The sequence below is a fragment of the Macaca nemestrina genome, chromosome 7 (genome assembly GCF_043159975.1).
Source record: "Macaca nemestrina isolate mMacNem1 chromosome 7, mMacNem.hap1, whole genome shotgun sequence".
Lineage (NCBI taxonomy): Eukaryota > Metazoa > Chordata > Mammalia > Primates > Cercopithecidae > Macaca > Macaca nemestrina.
The window spans coordinates 38,822,532-38,839,718 of NC_092131.1; the positions used below are offsets into that span (position 1 = coordinate 38,822,532).

The following is a 17,187-nucleotide window of genomic DNA, read 5'->3' on the forward strand; positions in this document are numbered from 1 at the left end:
TTCAGTTTGGCTTTTTTCATTTTGTAATGTGTACTTAAGGTTTCTCCATGTCTTTTCACTGCTTGATATTTCATTTCTTTTTGTCACTGAATAAGTTTCTGTTGTCTGATTGTACCACAGTTGATTTATCCATTTACCTACTGAAGGACATCTTGGTTGCTTACAAGTTTTGGCAATTGTGAATAAAGCTGTCGTAAAATAAATCCATGTACAGGTCTTTGTGTAGATATTAAGTTTCAACTCCTTTGGTTAAATACCAAGGAGCATGATTGCTGGATTGCATGATGAGAGTACATTTAGTTTTGTATGAAACTGCCAAACTATCTTCAAAGGTGGCTGTACCATTTTGCAATCCCACCAGCAATGAATGAGATTGCCTGTTGTTCCACATCGTGACCCGCGTTTGGTGTCATCTAGGTTTTCTCCTACTATCTTCTAGGAGTTTTATAGTTTTGCGTTTTACATTTAGATTTATGATCAATCTTGAGTTAATTTTTATGAAGGGTGTAAAGTCTATCTAAATTCATTTTTATGCATGTGGATATTGAGATGTTTCAGCACCATTTGTTGAAAAGACCCTTTTTGCTCCATTGTTTTGTCTTTGCTCTGTGGTCAAAGATCAGTTGATTATACCTATGTGGGTCTATTTTTGGCCTCTCTATTTTGTTCCATTGATCTATTTGTGTATTTCTTTGACAGTATTATACTGTCTTGATTACTGTATCTTTGTAGTAACCTGAAGTCAGGTAATGTCAGTCCTCCAACTTTGTTCTTCAAAATTGTGTTGACTGTTGTGGGCCTTTTGCCTCCCCTATAAATGTTAGAATCATTTTGTTGATATGCATAAAATGATTTGCTGAGAATTTGAGTGGGATTGCATTGAATCCATAGATGAAGTTGGAAAGAACTGATATCTTAAAAATATTGAGCCTTGGCCAGGCACAGTGGCCCAAGCTTGTAATCCCAGCATTTTGGGAGGCCTAGGTGGGCAGATCACCTGAGGTCAGGAGTTCGAGACCAGCCTGGCCAACATGGTGAAACCCTGTCTCTACTAAAAATACAAAATTAGCCGGGCATGGTGGCATGTGCCTGTAATCCCAGCTACTCAGGAGGCTGAGGCAGGAGAAGTGCTTGAACCCAGAAGGCAGAAGTTGCAGTGAGCTGAGATTGCACCATTGCACTCCAGCCTGAGCAAAAAAAAAAAAAAAAAGCAAAACTCCGTCTTTAAAAAAAAAAAAGGAATATCTGTCCATTTATTTAGTTCTTTGATTTTGTTCATCAGAGTTTTAAAATTTTTCTTATATATTATAAAACCTTGTTAAATTGGCCGGGCGCGGTGGCTCAAGCCTGTAATCCCAGCACTTTGGGAGGCCGAGGCGGGTGGATCACAAGGTCAGGAGATCGAGACTATCCTGGCTAACATGGTGAAACCCCGTCTCTACTAAAAATACAAAAAAAAACTAGCCGGGCGTGGTGGCGGGCGCCTGTAGTCTCAGCTACTTGGGAGGCTGAGGCGGGAGAATGGCGTGAACCCGGGAGGCGGAGCTTGCAGTGAGCCGAGATCACGCCACTGCACTCCAGCCTGGGAGACACAGCGAGACTCCGTCTCAAAAAAAAAAAAAAAAAAAAAAAAAAACTTTGTTAAATTTATACCTAAATATTTTATGTTTCAAATTCCACTTATTCATTGCTGGTATATAGGAAAGTGATGAACTTCTGTATATTAACCTTATATCTCCCAATCTTGCTAAAATCACTTCTGTATTTTTTTTAAAGAAACACTACAGATACACTTAAAAGCCTCTTTTACTATGTGTGTTTATCCATAAACAATATGAAGTATTGTTTTTGATATTTAAAAATACATGCTTAAATATTATCCCTTTCATATCCTTTTGAAACTTGCTTTTATTACCATTAGGTTTTCAATATTTATTCATGTTTGTATACATGTTTCTTGTTCATTTTAACTGCTGTATAATATTCCATTGTGTTTAGACTCCATCTATTTTATATTCCAGTGGAATTTATCCATTCCTGAATTGTTAGGTATTTATGTTGTATATAGGTTTTCTTGATATTATGACCAGTGCTTCAGTGAACTTTCTTGTACATTCCCTTGTGCCACTTTGTGAGAATCTGTCTAAATTATAATGTACATTTCCCTGATAACATATAGAATTTGAGATCTATAAAATCTGGTATTTGGGTTTCCTTTTCTGAATGGTTATATTCTTTGCCTCTTTTCCTATTGGAGTTTTAAGAATTATTTGTAGAAATTCTTTGCATCTTCTAGATATTAAGCCATTACCAGTATCGTGCGCTGCAAGAATTCTTATAAATTCAGGCAGTCCTGTCCTGGTCCTTCAGTTTACTCCACGGGCCAGTTTGCTGGAGTTAAGTCAGCTTCTGTTTTTACTCCTGGGGTCCCTTTATTCTTACTTAACAGTTGAGTTATGCTACTAAGGCGGACAATCCCTTCAACTGTCCATCAGAATGAATTTGCTTTGTCAGTTATGGTTCATTTTTTGTTCAATAAGGCAGTATAGAATAGTGGTTAAGAGTTGGGGCTACAGAGTCTTTACTGCTTGTGTTTGGATCTTAGCTCGATGACTTTATTATGTGATGTTGGCAAATTACTCTTTTGTACTTGGCTTTATCATCTATAAAACCAATGAGGGTAGAACCATTATGATGACCATTTTATGTTTGGTGAAACTGAGGCTAAGGGAGATTAGGTCAGAAACATGAGCAAGTAGAAAAAACATGTGTGCCTCTCTTTTAACTTTTTGCTTTCACTAGAGGCATGAGTATAGAGAAATATTTATTTAACTTAAAAAAATATAGTAGCAGAAGCAGTGATAAGTCCCTGACTCACAGCCTCAGTGTTGGGAGAAAACCATAGGAGTGAAGACTATAGAGAACTGAAGTGTCCATACCTAAGTCTGTTTGTAGTGTGGAAAACCATTTGTGTCATTTTTCATGAAAATAAAGTGACAGAAACCCAAACCATGATTTTCATGACCTTAGCTTGATGTTTTACAGAGTGGTAAATTTGTAAGAAATACATAATTTTGATACTATCCTAGGCCAGAGAACTCATAGTTGAAATAGGCCTATCATAAAGAGAACACTGTGGGCCACACTTAGGGCATCAGTCTGGTATACAACTTGATTTGGACTGACAATGGAAGGAAGAAGAAACTCAAGAAACAAAGGAATTTGGCCAGGCGCGGTGGCTCAAGCCTGTAATCCCAGCACTTTGGGAGGCCGAGACGGACGGATCACGAGGTCAGGAGATCGAGACCATCCTGGCTAACACGGTGAAACCCCGTCTCTACTAAAAAAATACAAAAAACTAGCCAGGCGAGGTGGCGGGCGCCTGTAGTCCCAGCTACTTGGGAGGCTGAGGCAGGAGAATGGCGTGAACCCGGGAGGCGGAGCTTGCAGTGAACTAAGATCACGCCACTGCACTCCAGCCTGGGCGACAGAGCAAGACTCTGTCTCAAAAAGAAAAAAAAGAAACAAAGGAATTCAAGTAGCAAAGACAATTTCTTTCTAGGAGAAGGAGAATAAGTAGAATAAGTATGATTTGGCTTCTGTATCTTCTTCTATTTTTTTATTATAAAAAGAAATCTGCTGTGGCAAAAAGTGAAGCAGTATAGGAAGGTATAAAGTAAAAATTAAAACATAAAAATTTTCCAATAGTATATACCCAAATTAAAAGGAGGGATTCAAAAAGTTATTTGTACACTCGTGTTCATAGCAACATTATTCACAATAGCCAAAAGATGGAAATAACCCAAATGGTCATCGATGGATTAGTGGAGAAACAAAATATGCATACAAATATATATACGATAGAATACTATTCAGCCTTAGAAAGCAAAGAAATTCTGATACATGTCACAGCCTGGATGCACTTTGAAGACATTATGCTAAGGGAGTGAACCAGACCTAGGAGGAGAAATATTGTGTGATTCAACTTATATGAGGTTCCTAGAGTAGACAAATCCTTAGAGGCAGAAAGTAGAATAGTGACTACTTGCCCGGGTGCAGTGGTTCACGCCTGTCATCCCAGCACTTTGGGAGGAACGAGGCGGGTGGATCACAAGGTCAGGAGTTTGAGAACAGCCTGGTCGGTCAACATAGTGAAACCCCTTCTCTATTAAAAATACAAAAAATTAGCTGGGCGTGGTGGCGGGCACTTGTAATCCCAGCTACTCGGGAGACTGAGGCAGGAGAATCACTTGAACCCAGGAGGTGGAGGTTGCAGTGAGCCAAGATTGCGCCACTGCACTCCATATTCCAGCCTGGGCAACAGTGCGAGACTCCATCTCAAAAAAAGAAAAGAAAAGAACAGTGATTACTAGGCGCTGGGAGGAGTTATTGTTTGTTGGGTATAGAGTTTTCAGTTTGGGGTGATGAAAAAGTTCTGAAGGTGAATAATGGCAATGGCTGTACAACAGCACAAATGTACTTAAAGGCAGTGAATTGTACACTTGAAAATGGGTAAAATGGTAAGTTACATGTATATATATTTTACCACCATAAAAAGTCTCCCAACACCAGCCTACCAGTTATAGTTGGCACTGTAAACAACTTCTTTTATAGCCATCTAGATAAGGCTATGCAAATACAAGCACAGATACAAGATTATAAGCATACTCTCAATGCTCATTCTTTGGAACACTCATTTATGTGCCAGGTGTTTCCCAGTGAACAAAACTGACAAGGTTCCTGCTGTCATGGAGCTTTTAAAAATTTTGTTTTATGCAAATGGATATTGATGTACATACTGTTTTATACCTCATTTTCCCCCTTAACAAGTATCTTTGGACATCTTTCTGCATTAGCTCTTATATAGATCTAACAACTTAATGGCTTCATAGTATGCCCTTGTATGGATGTGCTATCATTTGTGGCTGCATTTTTCATTGAATGGAGGAGGGGAGGCGGAGGTATAGAGCTTGCTATGGTTTGCGGCTGTTGTAAATTAAATTTTTATTAGGAAAATAGTATAGCCTTCTTATAAAAAGTGCAAGAAAAGTAAAAGTAAAAAGTAAAAGTGAGAAAAGAAAAACAGCAACAACCCACCCAGACCCAAAGTTACACAGAGTTAAGAGCTGTGCTGAGCCGTATTCTGTCTAGATCCTATTACTGTAAGAGGCAGGTGATTTCTTAGTTACCATTTGTATGGTGTCCCACAGTCAATGAGATCACATTAAGAAGATTGCTTTGAAAACCATTATGCTAGAAATATTATGGAAGTCATCTCAGGTTCTATTAAACAAATAAAAAGGACTTCCATGAAGGGATTCTGGGTAGCAAATGAAGAAATATTTAAGCAACTCTGGAAAGACAGGAACAGGGTGGCTTTAGGAGTCTCAATATCAGTGCTTATCCCTTTCATTTTCTATGTCTGCTTAAGATGCAGTTCCTGGGAGAAGATGAATGGCCTAGAGAACATGTACCTATTGATGGTGAAGTAGGGAGAGTTCTGGGTTTTTGTGCTCCATGTGAATCTTATGGAGTTGGGGAGGTGCAGTTTTGGAAAGGATGGGATTCGAGGCTGGCAAAACCATCTGTCAGCCTTGCGATGTCAGCTGTTATAACCACAGATTCTTACTTCCTTCTTAAGGAGGAGATGACCGCCGGGTTCTGCTATGGCACATGGAACAAGCCATCCACTCCAGGGTCAAGCCCATACAGCTGAAAGGAGAGCACCATTCCAACATTTTTTGCCTGGCTTTCAACAGTGGGAACACTAAAGTGTTCTCTGGAGGTAAAAAGGAAGATTCTACCTTGGGAACGTCACTGTGGTTGGGATTTTAGAGAAAAGAGTGTGAAAATAACTCCTTATTTTTCTTCCTGTATTTCATTGAGCTGTGGAATTACTGGTTTCTCATAGCTTGTCTTTTCTGCATTACAGCAGTCTATTAGGATAGTGTGTGTCTTTTCTCTCTCTCTCTTTTTTTTTTCTTTTCTTCACCTGTCTTTTTCTTTATTTCTCTCTGGCAGAAAACTTTTCACATTGCCATCTGGTACACAGAAACACAGACACACACACACACACACACACACACACATATTTGAAACAATACTTAACCTTTCTATATGTGGCATACTCTGATTTTGTTTTTTATTCTATTCTATTTCATTTTTAAAGATTATGCTGGCCATAACTCAAATGGATGTCATAACCCACAGATGGCTTCTGTTTGAAAAGTGTTGTGTTAGGTACAATTGAAATGGCTGGTGCTCACACCAACCTCTTGGTGATGGCTTCCATCAGCCATACTCCTTCTCACCCCCACATTTCTACTTCTGACCTCTTTTCTAAGCTGCAGATTTTCCCACTGAATATCTACCTGTGTTCCAAAAGCAACTTAAATACAATAGATCTAAAACCAAGATCATTAGTCCTCCCTTGAGGGAAAATTTCTTCTTGTCTGCTGGATTTTCTTTCTCAGTTATTACCATTCACCCAATTATATAAGCTATTAAGTTTAAGAAATTGCTGACAATTAACCATTTTCAACTTAAAAAAGTAGCAGTTTCACATGGTTCATTCTACCTATGATCTTGGAGTCATCCTCAAACCTGTCTTTCTTACATTTCCACATCTAGTCTGTCACCAAATCCTGTCGGGTCTATCTTGAAAGCCTCTCATATTCATCCTTTAGTTTGGCCTGGATTTTTGCAATGGCTTTCTGTGATTTCTGTTACCACTGTCCATCCTCCTTTGAATTCATTTCATATACAAGTTTACTTTTAAAAATAAAGACTGGACCATGTGAACCATTGAGCCTACAGTGCCTAAAAAATAAAGTCTAAACCCCCATCTGTCTGGCCTGACCTCCCTTCCCTGAGTTATATACTCTAGCCCATCAAACTATTTGTCATTTGAAGAATGCACTGCACGGTACTATTTTGTCCTGTGCCTTTTGTTCATGGTGTTCTTCCACCTTAATTGTCCAGTCCCCACCAATTCCCCTAAGCCTTTCATTGGTAGGAGTTTTGAGTTATTTGAGTTTCTCTTCAAATATCTCCTTCTCCATGTACTTTCCCCCTGCTTATGAAGGAAATAATTGACCCCATAGCTAGATCATATTGCTACAAAGCAAACCCTCTTGTTGCTATTAGTTGTTTATCCAATTGGACTGTGAGTTCTCAAGGACAGAGTAGAATCTTATTCTTTTTATATACCCAGGACCTAGCACTGTGCCTGATATCTAGAAGGCATTAGTATGGGTTTACTGATTTCATTGGCTTGCACCCACAATAGAATTTACAGCCAGGCCTTTGTTTAAGATGCCCTGGGCCATATTTTGCTTTCTATTTAAGTGACTGTTGGTTGTGCATTTTAGCATAGAGTGGGGCTTTTTTTATGTTTTGTCTTTTTATATTCAGTTTTTAATTTTTTTGCTATACAAACCATTTGAAGGCAGGACTACACATATCATGAATATAATTTATATCCTTTGATAGAATAAGGAGAAATACAAGATTAAAACTTTCACATCATTTGGAATCACAGTCATCAAGTTTTAATGCTGTGAAAGATGATGTGGCTAGGTATGGTGGCTCACACTTGTAATAATCCCAGCACTTTGAAAGGCCAAGGCAGGAGGACTGCTTGAATCCAGGAGTTTGAGACCAGCCTGGGCAACATAGTTAGACCCAAACATGTTAGATCTCTACAAAAAAAAAATTTTTTTTTTTTAATTAGCCAAGCATAGTGACACATGCCTGTAGTTCCAGCTACTAGGGAGGCTGAAGTGGGAAGATTGCTTGAGCACAGGAGGTCGAGACTGCAGTGAATCATGATTGCACCACTGCACTCCAGCCTGGGCAGCAGAGCAAGATCCTGTCTCAAAAGAAAGAAAAAAATTTTTAAAAGAGCATGAGGTTAGAAATATTAGCAAACATTTATTGGGGGCTTATTAAGCGCTCAGCCCTATTCTGAATGCTTTTACAGTTGTACTCTTACGCTCACAATTACTCTGTGATGTTATTATCACTATTCTGTAGGTTACAAAGCTGGGTCATAGAAATGTTAAAGATTTTATTGTGGGTCTCATAATTAGTGAGTGTTCTGCTGAAAAAAAAAAGCTAGTGAATTAATTTGCCAATGATCATTTAGTGTTTTCCTTGATGGCCACAGTTTTGTTTTGTGTTGTTTCCCCAACATTTTTTTTTTTTTTTTTTTGAGACAGTCTCTCTCTCTTGCCCAGGCTGGAGTGCGATCATAGCTCACTGCAGCCTTGAACTCCTGGCCTCAAGCGATTTCCCCCACCTCAGCCTCCCTAGTAGCTGGGACTTCAAGGGTGTGCCACCACCTGGCTAATTTTTTTATTTTTATTTTCGTAGTGATAGGGTCTAGCTATGTTGCCCAGGCTGTAGCCACAGTTGTTTTTTTTACATCATCCACTGGATAATACATGTTGGGAACTGTTACTATGTTATACTTGGCTGCTATTATTTTTAAAAAATTCTCTGTAAGAGTGTCCTATCCTTCTTAAATGATTTCTATAAATCTTTTTTCTAGCTAACACTTCTAATTTGTATTAGCATTGGCTTTGTTCATATTTTTTCCCTGAAAACTTAATAATACTAAATTGTAATGTGGACAGGGACCACCTTGCAGGAATGATCAAATGTCTGCTTTTTTCTTTTGCAGGAAATGATGAGCAAGTTATCCTCCATGATGTTGAAAGGTAAATAGATTGGTGGTATGTGAAGGTGATTGACTTTGTTTTTCATATATGAAGAGGCAAATATTTCTTTAGACTAAAATTGGATTTTGTTTTTTGAAGAAAACAGTGTGAAACCAGCTGTTCTTTTCTAAAATATATTCCTACGATAGTTTGAAATAAAGTTTTGATTTAAAAAGGAAAAAGGGATTTGAAAGTTGGCATGAAAGTATACGTTTTAGATGAAAATTTAAAACAAGAGTTTAGAAGAGAAGGAACCATAATATTTAAGAACAGTAATAGCTAATATTGATTGAGTTCTTACTATGTGCCAGACACCATTGTAAATGCTTCGTACATATTAATTTGTTTAATCCTCACACTTATTTTCTAAGGAGATACTATTGTGATCTCCATTCTAGATGAGGAAACGGAGGCACAGACATGTTAGATAACAGAAGGTCAAGTGACGAGAACCTGAACTTAGGCTACCTGGCGTCAGAGCCATGCTCTTCATCAGATTGCTAGGAGACCCCTCTTCCACCCTGTTGGCGTCAGACTTGGCTGCTCTAAAGCTTTCCCTTGCTCTTTGAAAATCAAGTACAGGCCGGGCGCTATGGCTCACGCCTGTAATCCCAGCACTTTGGGAGGCTGAGGCAGGCGGATCACAAGATCAGGAGATCGAGACAATCCTGGCTAACATGGTGAAACCCCGTCTCTACTAAAAATACAAAAAAAAAAAAAAAATTAGCCGGGTGTGGTGTGGTGGCGGGCGCCTATAGTCCCAGGTACTTGGGAGGCTGAGGCAGAGAATGGCATGAACCTGGGAGGCGGAGCTTGCAGTAAGCCAAGATTGCGCCACTGCACTCCACATTGGGTGACAGAGCAAGACTCCATCTCAAAAAAAAAAAAAAAGGAAAATCAAGTACGACCTCCAAATCTGTATACAAGCAGAAGAATTCTGTAATAAATGAAAATACTAAACTCAGCTATTGAGTCACTTTTAAATATGCTTATTTAACACAAAAATTATAAAATCTCTAAAAAGACTCCTTAATAGTACCTTTTCTTAAACCTGAAAGTTGACTACCTATCTTTCAGGAAATATAATATTTTTCAGGTTTAGCTGGGTTGACTTTCTCCTAGAAATGGAGAAGATGGCACCCTCGGTACTGAAGTGCTGGGACTCTGCACTATGCTTGTGTGTATGTGTGTGCCTCTGTCTTGCTCTCTATCTCCCAGCAGTGAGACATTGGACGTGTTTGCTCATGAAGATGCGGTATATGGCTTGTCTGTGAGCCCAGTGAATGACAACATTTTTGCCAGTTCCTCAGATGATGGCCGGGTTCTCATTTGGGACATCCGGGAATCTCCCCATGGAGGTAGGGTCACTATGCAAAAGACTGTTGGACTGTGTTGAGCAGTTTGGTGTCAGATTCATTGAAGATCCAATTTATGACCTCAGTATCTATGTGCAAGTGACGTCAAGGGAAAGGAAATGTGAAACACTCACATGGGGGCATAAGAGGTCTTTGGAGGCCTTATCCTCCACCTAAGTACTCAGGAGTGAGGCACCTTTGCCAGTCCTTCTCTACCCTCCTGTGGCTCTCCACAGACCCTTGTACCTTGCTGTTTAGTGCCCCAAGGAGCAGAAGTTGTGGTGCTGACATGTAACTATGCTTGATTATTTACAGAGAATGGGGGTGTTATGCGCTTTCCTGCATCCTAGTTTCAGGCTTGTTATTTTGTTGAACCACAGAATCTCAAATTACCTGTGTATAGGATCTTAAAATGATGGCAAGTAAACTCTATTTAAAGGGGATTGTCTGTGTGAGTGCCTCCTCTGAATGTGCCCTTTGACTCTGATGTGTAAAATGAAGAAGTTGCTTTGTTGACTTTCTCTGAAGTTCTTCAGGAAATGCATCTTCTCAGCTCATTTCCTACGGAGAGATTTCTGTAATTCTACCTGTCTTCAGAAGACCCCTTCCTCTAGTACCAGCCTTAGTGCCACTGCCATACTCACCCTGTCCTTTAGTGCAGATTGTAATGATCACAGCTGTGTACCTAAATTTACTATCCTGCCTGCTTTGTCTGGCAGGATCTGGGTCTTTTAATTTTTTTATATTCTAAACATTTTACATTCTGGGCCGTGCTCATTATTTAGGTTCAGGCTATAAGAGAAGCTTGTTTTTAGGGTTAGGTAGGTAAGGTAGCAGGAAGTAGCAGCTGTGGTCAAGTCACTGTGGGCTTGGTAGGTGATATTCTCCTTAGTCTGAACTGCCTGATGGCAGAGATGACTGAGTGCTTTACCTGCTCAAAGACCTGTGAAGTACTGCATATGGAGGTCATAGACTGAGAAGTGCTTTCTTTGTATTACTCTAACAGGTCCCATAGGAGTATATCCTGCTAGGTAACTAAGTGGTTTCTTCTTCACTTGGAACCTGCTAATTTTTGTAAAATGATGCAGGGTTTCTAGGTGAAGTTGATTACAGACTGGCTAGATGTTAGGGAGCATTGTGAAGCAGAAGAGAAAAACCACACCATTATTTCACCATGTCTTAATTTTGTTGTGTTTTGTTTTATCTTCATCAAATCTGTGTGCAGTTTAAAAACCTTTAATTTCTAAAACTAATACAATTGGATTAAAAGCATAAGAATCCTACCAGTAATTGGTTGTGAATTTTTTCAGGTCCTGCGGAATTCAGTTTTACTTACTGTAAAATGGTTTGTTTTCCCATTTTTAGTAACCATTTCTGTTTTGTCTCAAGATCTGATAGCTACTATATATATTTCTGGGTGTTATAGCTTAAAATGTTGTTAAATGTGTTTACCTGGCTATGTATAGGACTCATGGGGACCTCGTGAGTAGGGGTGACTGGTGAAATTATGTACTGTTTTGGGGCACCAGGTCATTGGAGTGGTTATTAAAGAGTGCTCCGACCTGCATTCACATTTCTGCTTATCTGCCTGCCAGTGGCCCAAAGGTACCTGGAATGAACTGGTTGTAATTTTTCTTTCCACAGAACCCTTCTGCCTGGCAAACTATCCATCAGCCTTTCATAGTGTCATGTTTAACCCTGTGGAGCCCAGGTTGTTGGCCACAGCCAATTCAAAGGAAGGAGTGGGACTCTGGGACATTCGCAAACCTCAGAGGTGAGTCCCCTTTATTCATAAGGTGTTAAAACTTTCCCCTGCCTCATTTCTCAGGTAATGTGACCAGCCAGTAAGTGTTGTAAGGACCTCTTTGGCAGTTATCTCTGCTGGGCGTTTCTTAAGATAAATAGTGTGTCTCAAGCCAGGAGAGCCTGTTTCCAAGGAATAGACAGTGAAAAATCCATACTCCTTGCTGAGGAGGAATCATAAACAGTAATCTGGACTCTAGACAGGGTCAGTTTTAGGCAATTATCTGAAGTAGTCAGAGCATCCCTTTAATATTGCCTTCTCTCTTCAGGCCCAGTGTTCCCCAGATGCATAGGAGCTCTTGGTGTGGGGTGGGTGGAGGGGAGGAGGTGGAGGTGGAGATTTGCCAAACTTGTTGCTGCTGAGCCAGAGGTTCTTAAGCCTAGGTTGGAGGGGATCCCCAACAGGGCTTAAAAAATACTGAACTGCCAAAATTATATGAAAATTATATATTATATTTTCAAATAAGTGCATTTTCTGTTTATCAAAAGGACTAATGACCTTTATAGTGACAACAACAAAAGGTTGAGAGCCATTGCACTGTGGTGTTCACAACCTCATGTGTTCCTCCACATGGCACTATGAAAAGAGCATACTTAAGACAATCCTGAATGATGGCATGAATCACTAATAGGGGAATCTCAGGCATCATTAAAGGATGTGGGAATGGGGGTGAGTAGCAAGCTCTTTTATGTTCCTTAAGTCCCATGGGGGAGGGACTACTTTTTATGGCACCTGTACATAAAGCTGGCCATGCTTTATTTAAAAACTTCCATGCATTGCTAGCTAGCTCCTCTGGAAATTCTGCATAGATGTAATTTCCCACTTCGTAAAGCAATGTTGCAAAAGAGTATCATGGAAACTAAGTGATGTTATAATTTATTTCATGGGCCTCAGATGAAAGGAATAGTTAAGTACAGAAGATTATCTTCCTTGATGATTTTTACTCCTAGCTGATTCTCTCCATGGGGCAGTAAGAGATGGTTGGAACTATTGTAGCAGATACGTGTAGCCTGGAGGATTGTCCCTGGCATTGAGCAGGGCTCCCTAAGCTTCCTGAGGGCAGCAGAAATTTCTCCTGCCCCCTCTTGCATAGGCACCTGGCTCTTGCTTTTACAGTCTATTGAAATGTGTGTAGTGGCAGGACCCCTAATGTGCTTTTGCACTGTGTACTTTAGGAGGCTTGCTGTCTGCCAAGAAGACAATTGCATTTAGCTGCAGTGTTCTCTACTACTTCAGGCTCTTTAGGAACAACTGTTGTACCTCATCCATATTACGAAAGGCAGGATTTGGACGAACTGTGCCAGCCTTCTCCCAACCTACTATCTCCCCTACTTAAAATTGCAGTGAATAGCTGGCAACTGGAGTAGGGCACTGAGCTATTCATCTCCAGTGGAAAGCTTGAGTAATTCATGGTGTCTGCAGTGTCTTGAGAGAGGAGGAGTGTGTGGATATTTTAATTCTCCCAATTCTCTCCCATTCTCTTCCACCAGTTTCTTACTGTGCATTATATGGGCCCTCCTCTGCTTTCCACTTGTCTCCTCACTAATAAATATAGTTTCTTTCTTGTTAAAAGAATTGTAAGTGATGATGATTATTTTATTTTTACAGTGACATTTATTGGTTTTGGGTTTTTATGCAGAAAAAAATAAAAACAAAATCATCTCCAGATTATCCCTAACACTTGTATGTTTTTAAAATGTTTGTCTGTCAGTACAGTTCTACTCCTTTCTAGTGTCTGTAGTCACTCCAGAGGTAACTACAGTAAACAGTTTATCTTTCCAGAACTTAATATAATATGTATACTACTATGCATATGCATCCTTTAAAAAATTCGAGACAGAAGGAAGCATGTAGTAATACTCACTGTTCTTGATTTCTTTTTTAAATTAACAATATGTTTTGGAGCCTTTTTTCATACCAATACTAACAGATCTAGCCCCTTCTTTTAATTCCTATATGGCATTCAATTTATATGATGTACCCAACAACCAGGAGGACTTCTTGTTTCCAGTTTTTGGTCATTATAAACAATGTTACATTTAACCTGGTTGTATGTCTATCTTGGCCTACTTTTGCAAAATTATCTGTATGGACTTGCTGCATCAAAGGATGCATGTTTTTAAATTTTTGATTAAAACTGTCAACTTGTAGCCCCACCACCAAAGGCTGCACTGACTTACAAATCTACCAGCTGTGTATGAGATTGCATGCGTCTCCAGACCTTCACCAACACTTGAACTACTGCTAGTATTATGGGGGAAAATGATACCTTGTTTTGAGTTCTTCAATTATGGGTAAGGTTTTATAGTTTCTTTGATAACTTACAGTTTTCAGAGTCCATGTGGGAGAAAAGTTGCCTAGTAAGGCTAATTGGCAATCGTGACTAATTTCTTTTTGGAATAAAAGAAGGAACATAGTGCCATGGGGACTAGGATGTTATTGCATTTATTTCAACTCTTCTAAGGTTCTACAAGGTTTTATGGGTGTCAGGCAGAAAAGGGGCATGAAATATCTTTGGAACTCTTCTTAACTTTGCATCCACTGGAGTTTGGGGATGAAATTACAGATCTTTTCTGTTAGAATTCCTCCAGTACAAGTTGGTTTGGGGGAAGAGAGCGCCCTTTTTCTTTTCCATGTAGGATTAGTTATGCTGAGTTGCAATAGATGATTTGTCTCTTGAGCACTACTGCCTAGAAACGCCAACCTAGATTTTGGGGCAACTCTGTATCTGTTGGGAGGACAAGCCTGGAACATGATAGAACTTTTTCAGGGATACTTCAAGTGTAGGGAGAGATTTTAAGGAATTTGTGAATCTCTTACAACTGCAGGTAAAATTGTGTGGCTTATGTATCTGAGTGAGCACACGTCATATTTTCTCTAGGGATGGTAGAAAGCTTTTACCAAGTTCTCATAGAGATCCTTGACTCCAAAAGGGTAAGATTGCTTGGTGTTCTCATTACCCTAGATTTTAAACCTGTTGTGGTTCCTTATCAGGATTTTAAATGACTTCTAGCTTGTAATTGCATGGGCATGTGGGTGAATCAGGGCCTGCTGTCCTAGAAACAGATAATCTCCTTGGAGCAGTGATGAGGGTCTCACCCTGAACACCTTCTCCTTCCTGGCTTAACCTATGTATTAGTCAACGTTTGAATGATTTCCCTGGCTTACCCCAAGCCTACACTATACCTCTCCACTTGGTAGCCTGAAGGTATAGGAGCAGAGTCACTTTTGTCCCACTGCTGCCCTGAAATAAGCTGATTAGAGGGCTGGCTGGCAGAAAAAAAAAAGTCAGCTCTAAAGAAGACTTTAATTATAATATGATCTGACTTCCTCATTGTACAGATTAAGAATAAGAAACTAACCCAGCGAGGTAAGGGGAGGCAGAAGAGCTGCCTTTAGTATAGGAAGAATAGGCTCTGAAACCATACCTCCTGGGTACAAATCCAGGTAATACACCTTAATAGGCATGTGATCTTGAATAAGTTACTTCACCACTCGGTGTCTCATAATAATAACTAATAACTAACATTTATTAAACATTACTTGCCCTCTGGGTATTGACCATCATATGAATAATTACCTTATTTAATCCTTACGATAACCCTATGAGGTAGCTTCTATTATTTTATGATAAGAAAATCAAGGCACAGAGAGGTGAAATAACTTGTATGTTATATTTGTGTGTATGTGTGTGTGTGTGTGTGTGTGTGTGTGTGTGTGTGTGTGTGTATCATCCTTCCCCTTTCCCCTGTTTTTCTTTTTCTTTTTTTAGTTTTTATTTTTAGAGACAGGATCTCACTGTGTTGCCCAGGCCTCAGGCTCCCAAGTAGCTGGGATTATAGGCATGAGCCACCACACCCAGTTCCCTCTCTTACTAAATCAGATAGGGTCCCTGTACATTCTAGTTTTCTCTCATCTATGCCTCCTTACAATAGAACTTTTTCAGAATTCCTCTCAAATTTTTCCAATACCGACCTGTCATATTCTGAAGTCTGAGTCCTTTAGACTTTCTGTCCCTGAAAGTTAAACCTTATTTCACTGTCTCATGGCCCAGAACCTGTTCAAACTTCTTACCTTTTATAACCCTGGAAATCTGCATATACTAGTTATTTTGCTGCAACACTTTAGATCAGAGGTTGTAAACTAGCTGCCTGTAGGCCAAATTCAACCCACAGAGATATTTTGGTCTACCTGATATGCTAGAATTTGAAAAATTATAAAGTAAAATTGCAGTTTCTTACATCTCTTGAAAAAGACGAAAGATGTGCTCTCGTTGGGCCTTTATTCTCATACGGCAAAAGTCAGCCAAAGCTTCTGTGATGTTCGTTCAGGGTCCCACCACATCTTGATGTCTTAATACCGGTGTGTCCCTCATTTACATCACTTGCCTGGCCCTGTAGACATTGGAGTTGGAAAGTTCTGCTTTAGGGATTTTAGTGGTGATGAGTGGGCACTGGGGAGGAGAGGCTTGAGTGTAAGTGACTGGATAAGAGAACATTTCACACTTGCAAGTGTACATTGCATGTTCTGTCAAGGTTTCATTTATTTCATTTAGATGATTTCTGCTGTTTTTTTCACAACCAACCTCCTTTCTTACTGCCAGTGTTGCATTTATATCTATCTTGGGCTGTTGCAGTGCCTCTGAACAGTTTTCAGAACTGAGATCCTCTAATGTCTAGAGAATTCAGGGAAAGCAAAAGTTTCCCCTGCTCTCACTCTGTCATCCTTTTCATTGCCTGTTTTAGCTGTCTGCTTACTCACCACCTCTCTCCCTTCTAATCTCTTTAGTTTCTGCCAGGAACTGTTAGTTCTATGATAGATAACAGTGTCTTGCTTTGACAAGGATAATAAAGAGAGTGGTTTTTTTTCCCACTCAATAATAAAACTGGGGCAAGCCAAGAATCCCTATGAAGACTTGCCTTATAAGATGGTGTTTTCACTTGTGTAAATGATGCATCTGAAAATGGGCAATGAACGCAAGTTCCTACTATCAGAGGAGATTGCTCTTAGGTCCTCTCTGGGTTTGGGGACCTCTCAGTTAAACGTCTGTTTTTTGGGGCCTGTGACAATCCTACTTCTATAGAGACCACATTAAATGAAACTCTGCCTTCTGAACAAGCCAGACAATCTCTGCCACATTGCATTTGAGGGTTGCTCATACCATTATAGGAAAATAAAGCCCAGGGGCTTAATGTCAAAGACTGGAAAAGGCACTCATGTGCTGATGTATGTTGAAACTTCAATGAATGAGACTGCCCTGAATTTAGCCTCCTTCCTTTCAGAATGCAAGGCAATCAGGGTAGACAAA

At 39.7% G+C, this 17,187-nt stretch overlaps 1 protein-coding gene across 6 annotated transcripts in view; it reads left to right on the top strand.

Moving 5' to 3' along the window:
• Window positions 1-17,187, top strand: part of LOC105472891 (DDB1 and CUL4 associated factor 5) — a 109,675-nt gene that overhangs the window by 27,861 nt on the left and 64,627 nt on the right. For 5 of the 6 annotated variants that reach the window (XM_011726466.3, XM_011726464.3, XM_011726470.3 and 2 more), the window contains exons 2-5: window positions 5,642-5,785; window positions 8,684-8,720; window positions 9,939-10,078; window positions 11,720-11,849. In XM_011726466.3, the coding sequence (XP_011724768.2) occupies window positions 5,674-5,785; window positions 8,684-8,720; window positions 9,939-10,078; window positions 11,720-11,849 (419 nt within the window). In that variant the 5' untranslated portion in view covers window positions 5,642-5,673. The remainder of the gene's footprint in view (window positions 1-5,641; window positions 5,786-8,683; window positions 8,721-9,938; window positions 10,079-11,719; window positions 11,850-17,187) is intronic. The other variant, XM_011726465.3, reaches the window with a different exon arrangement.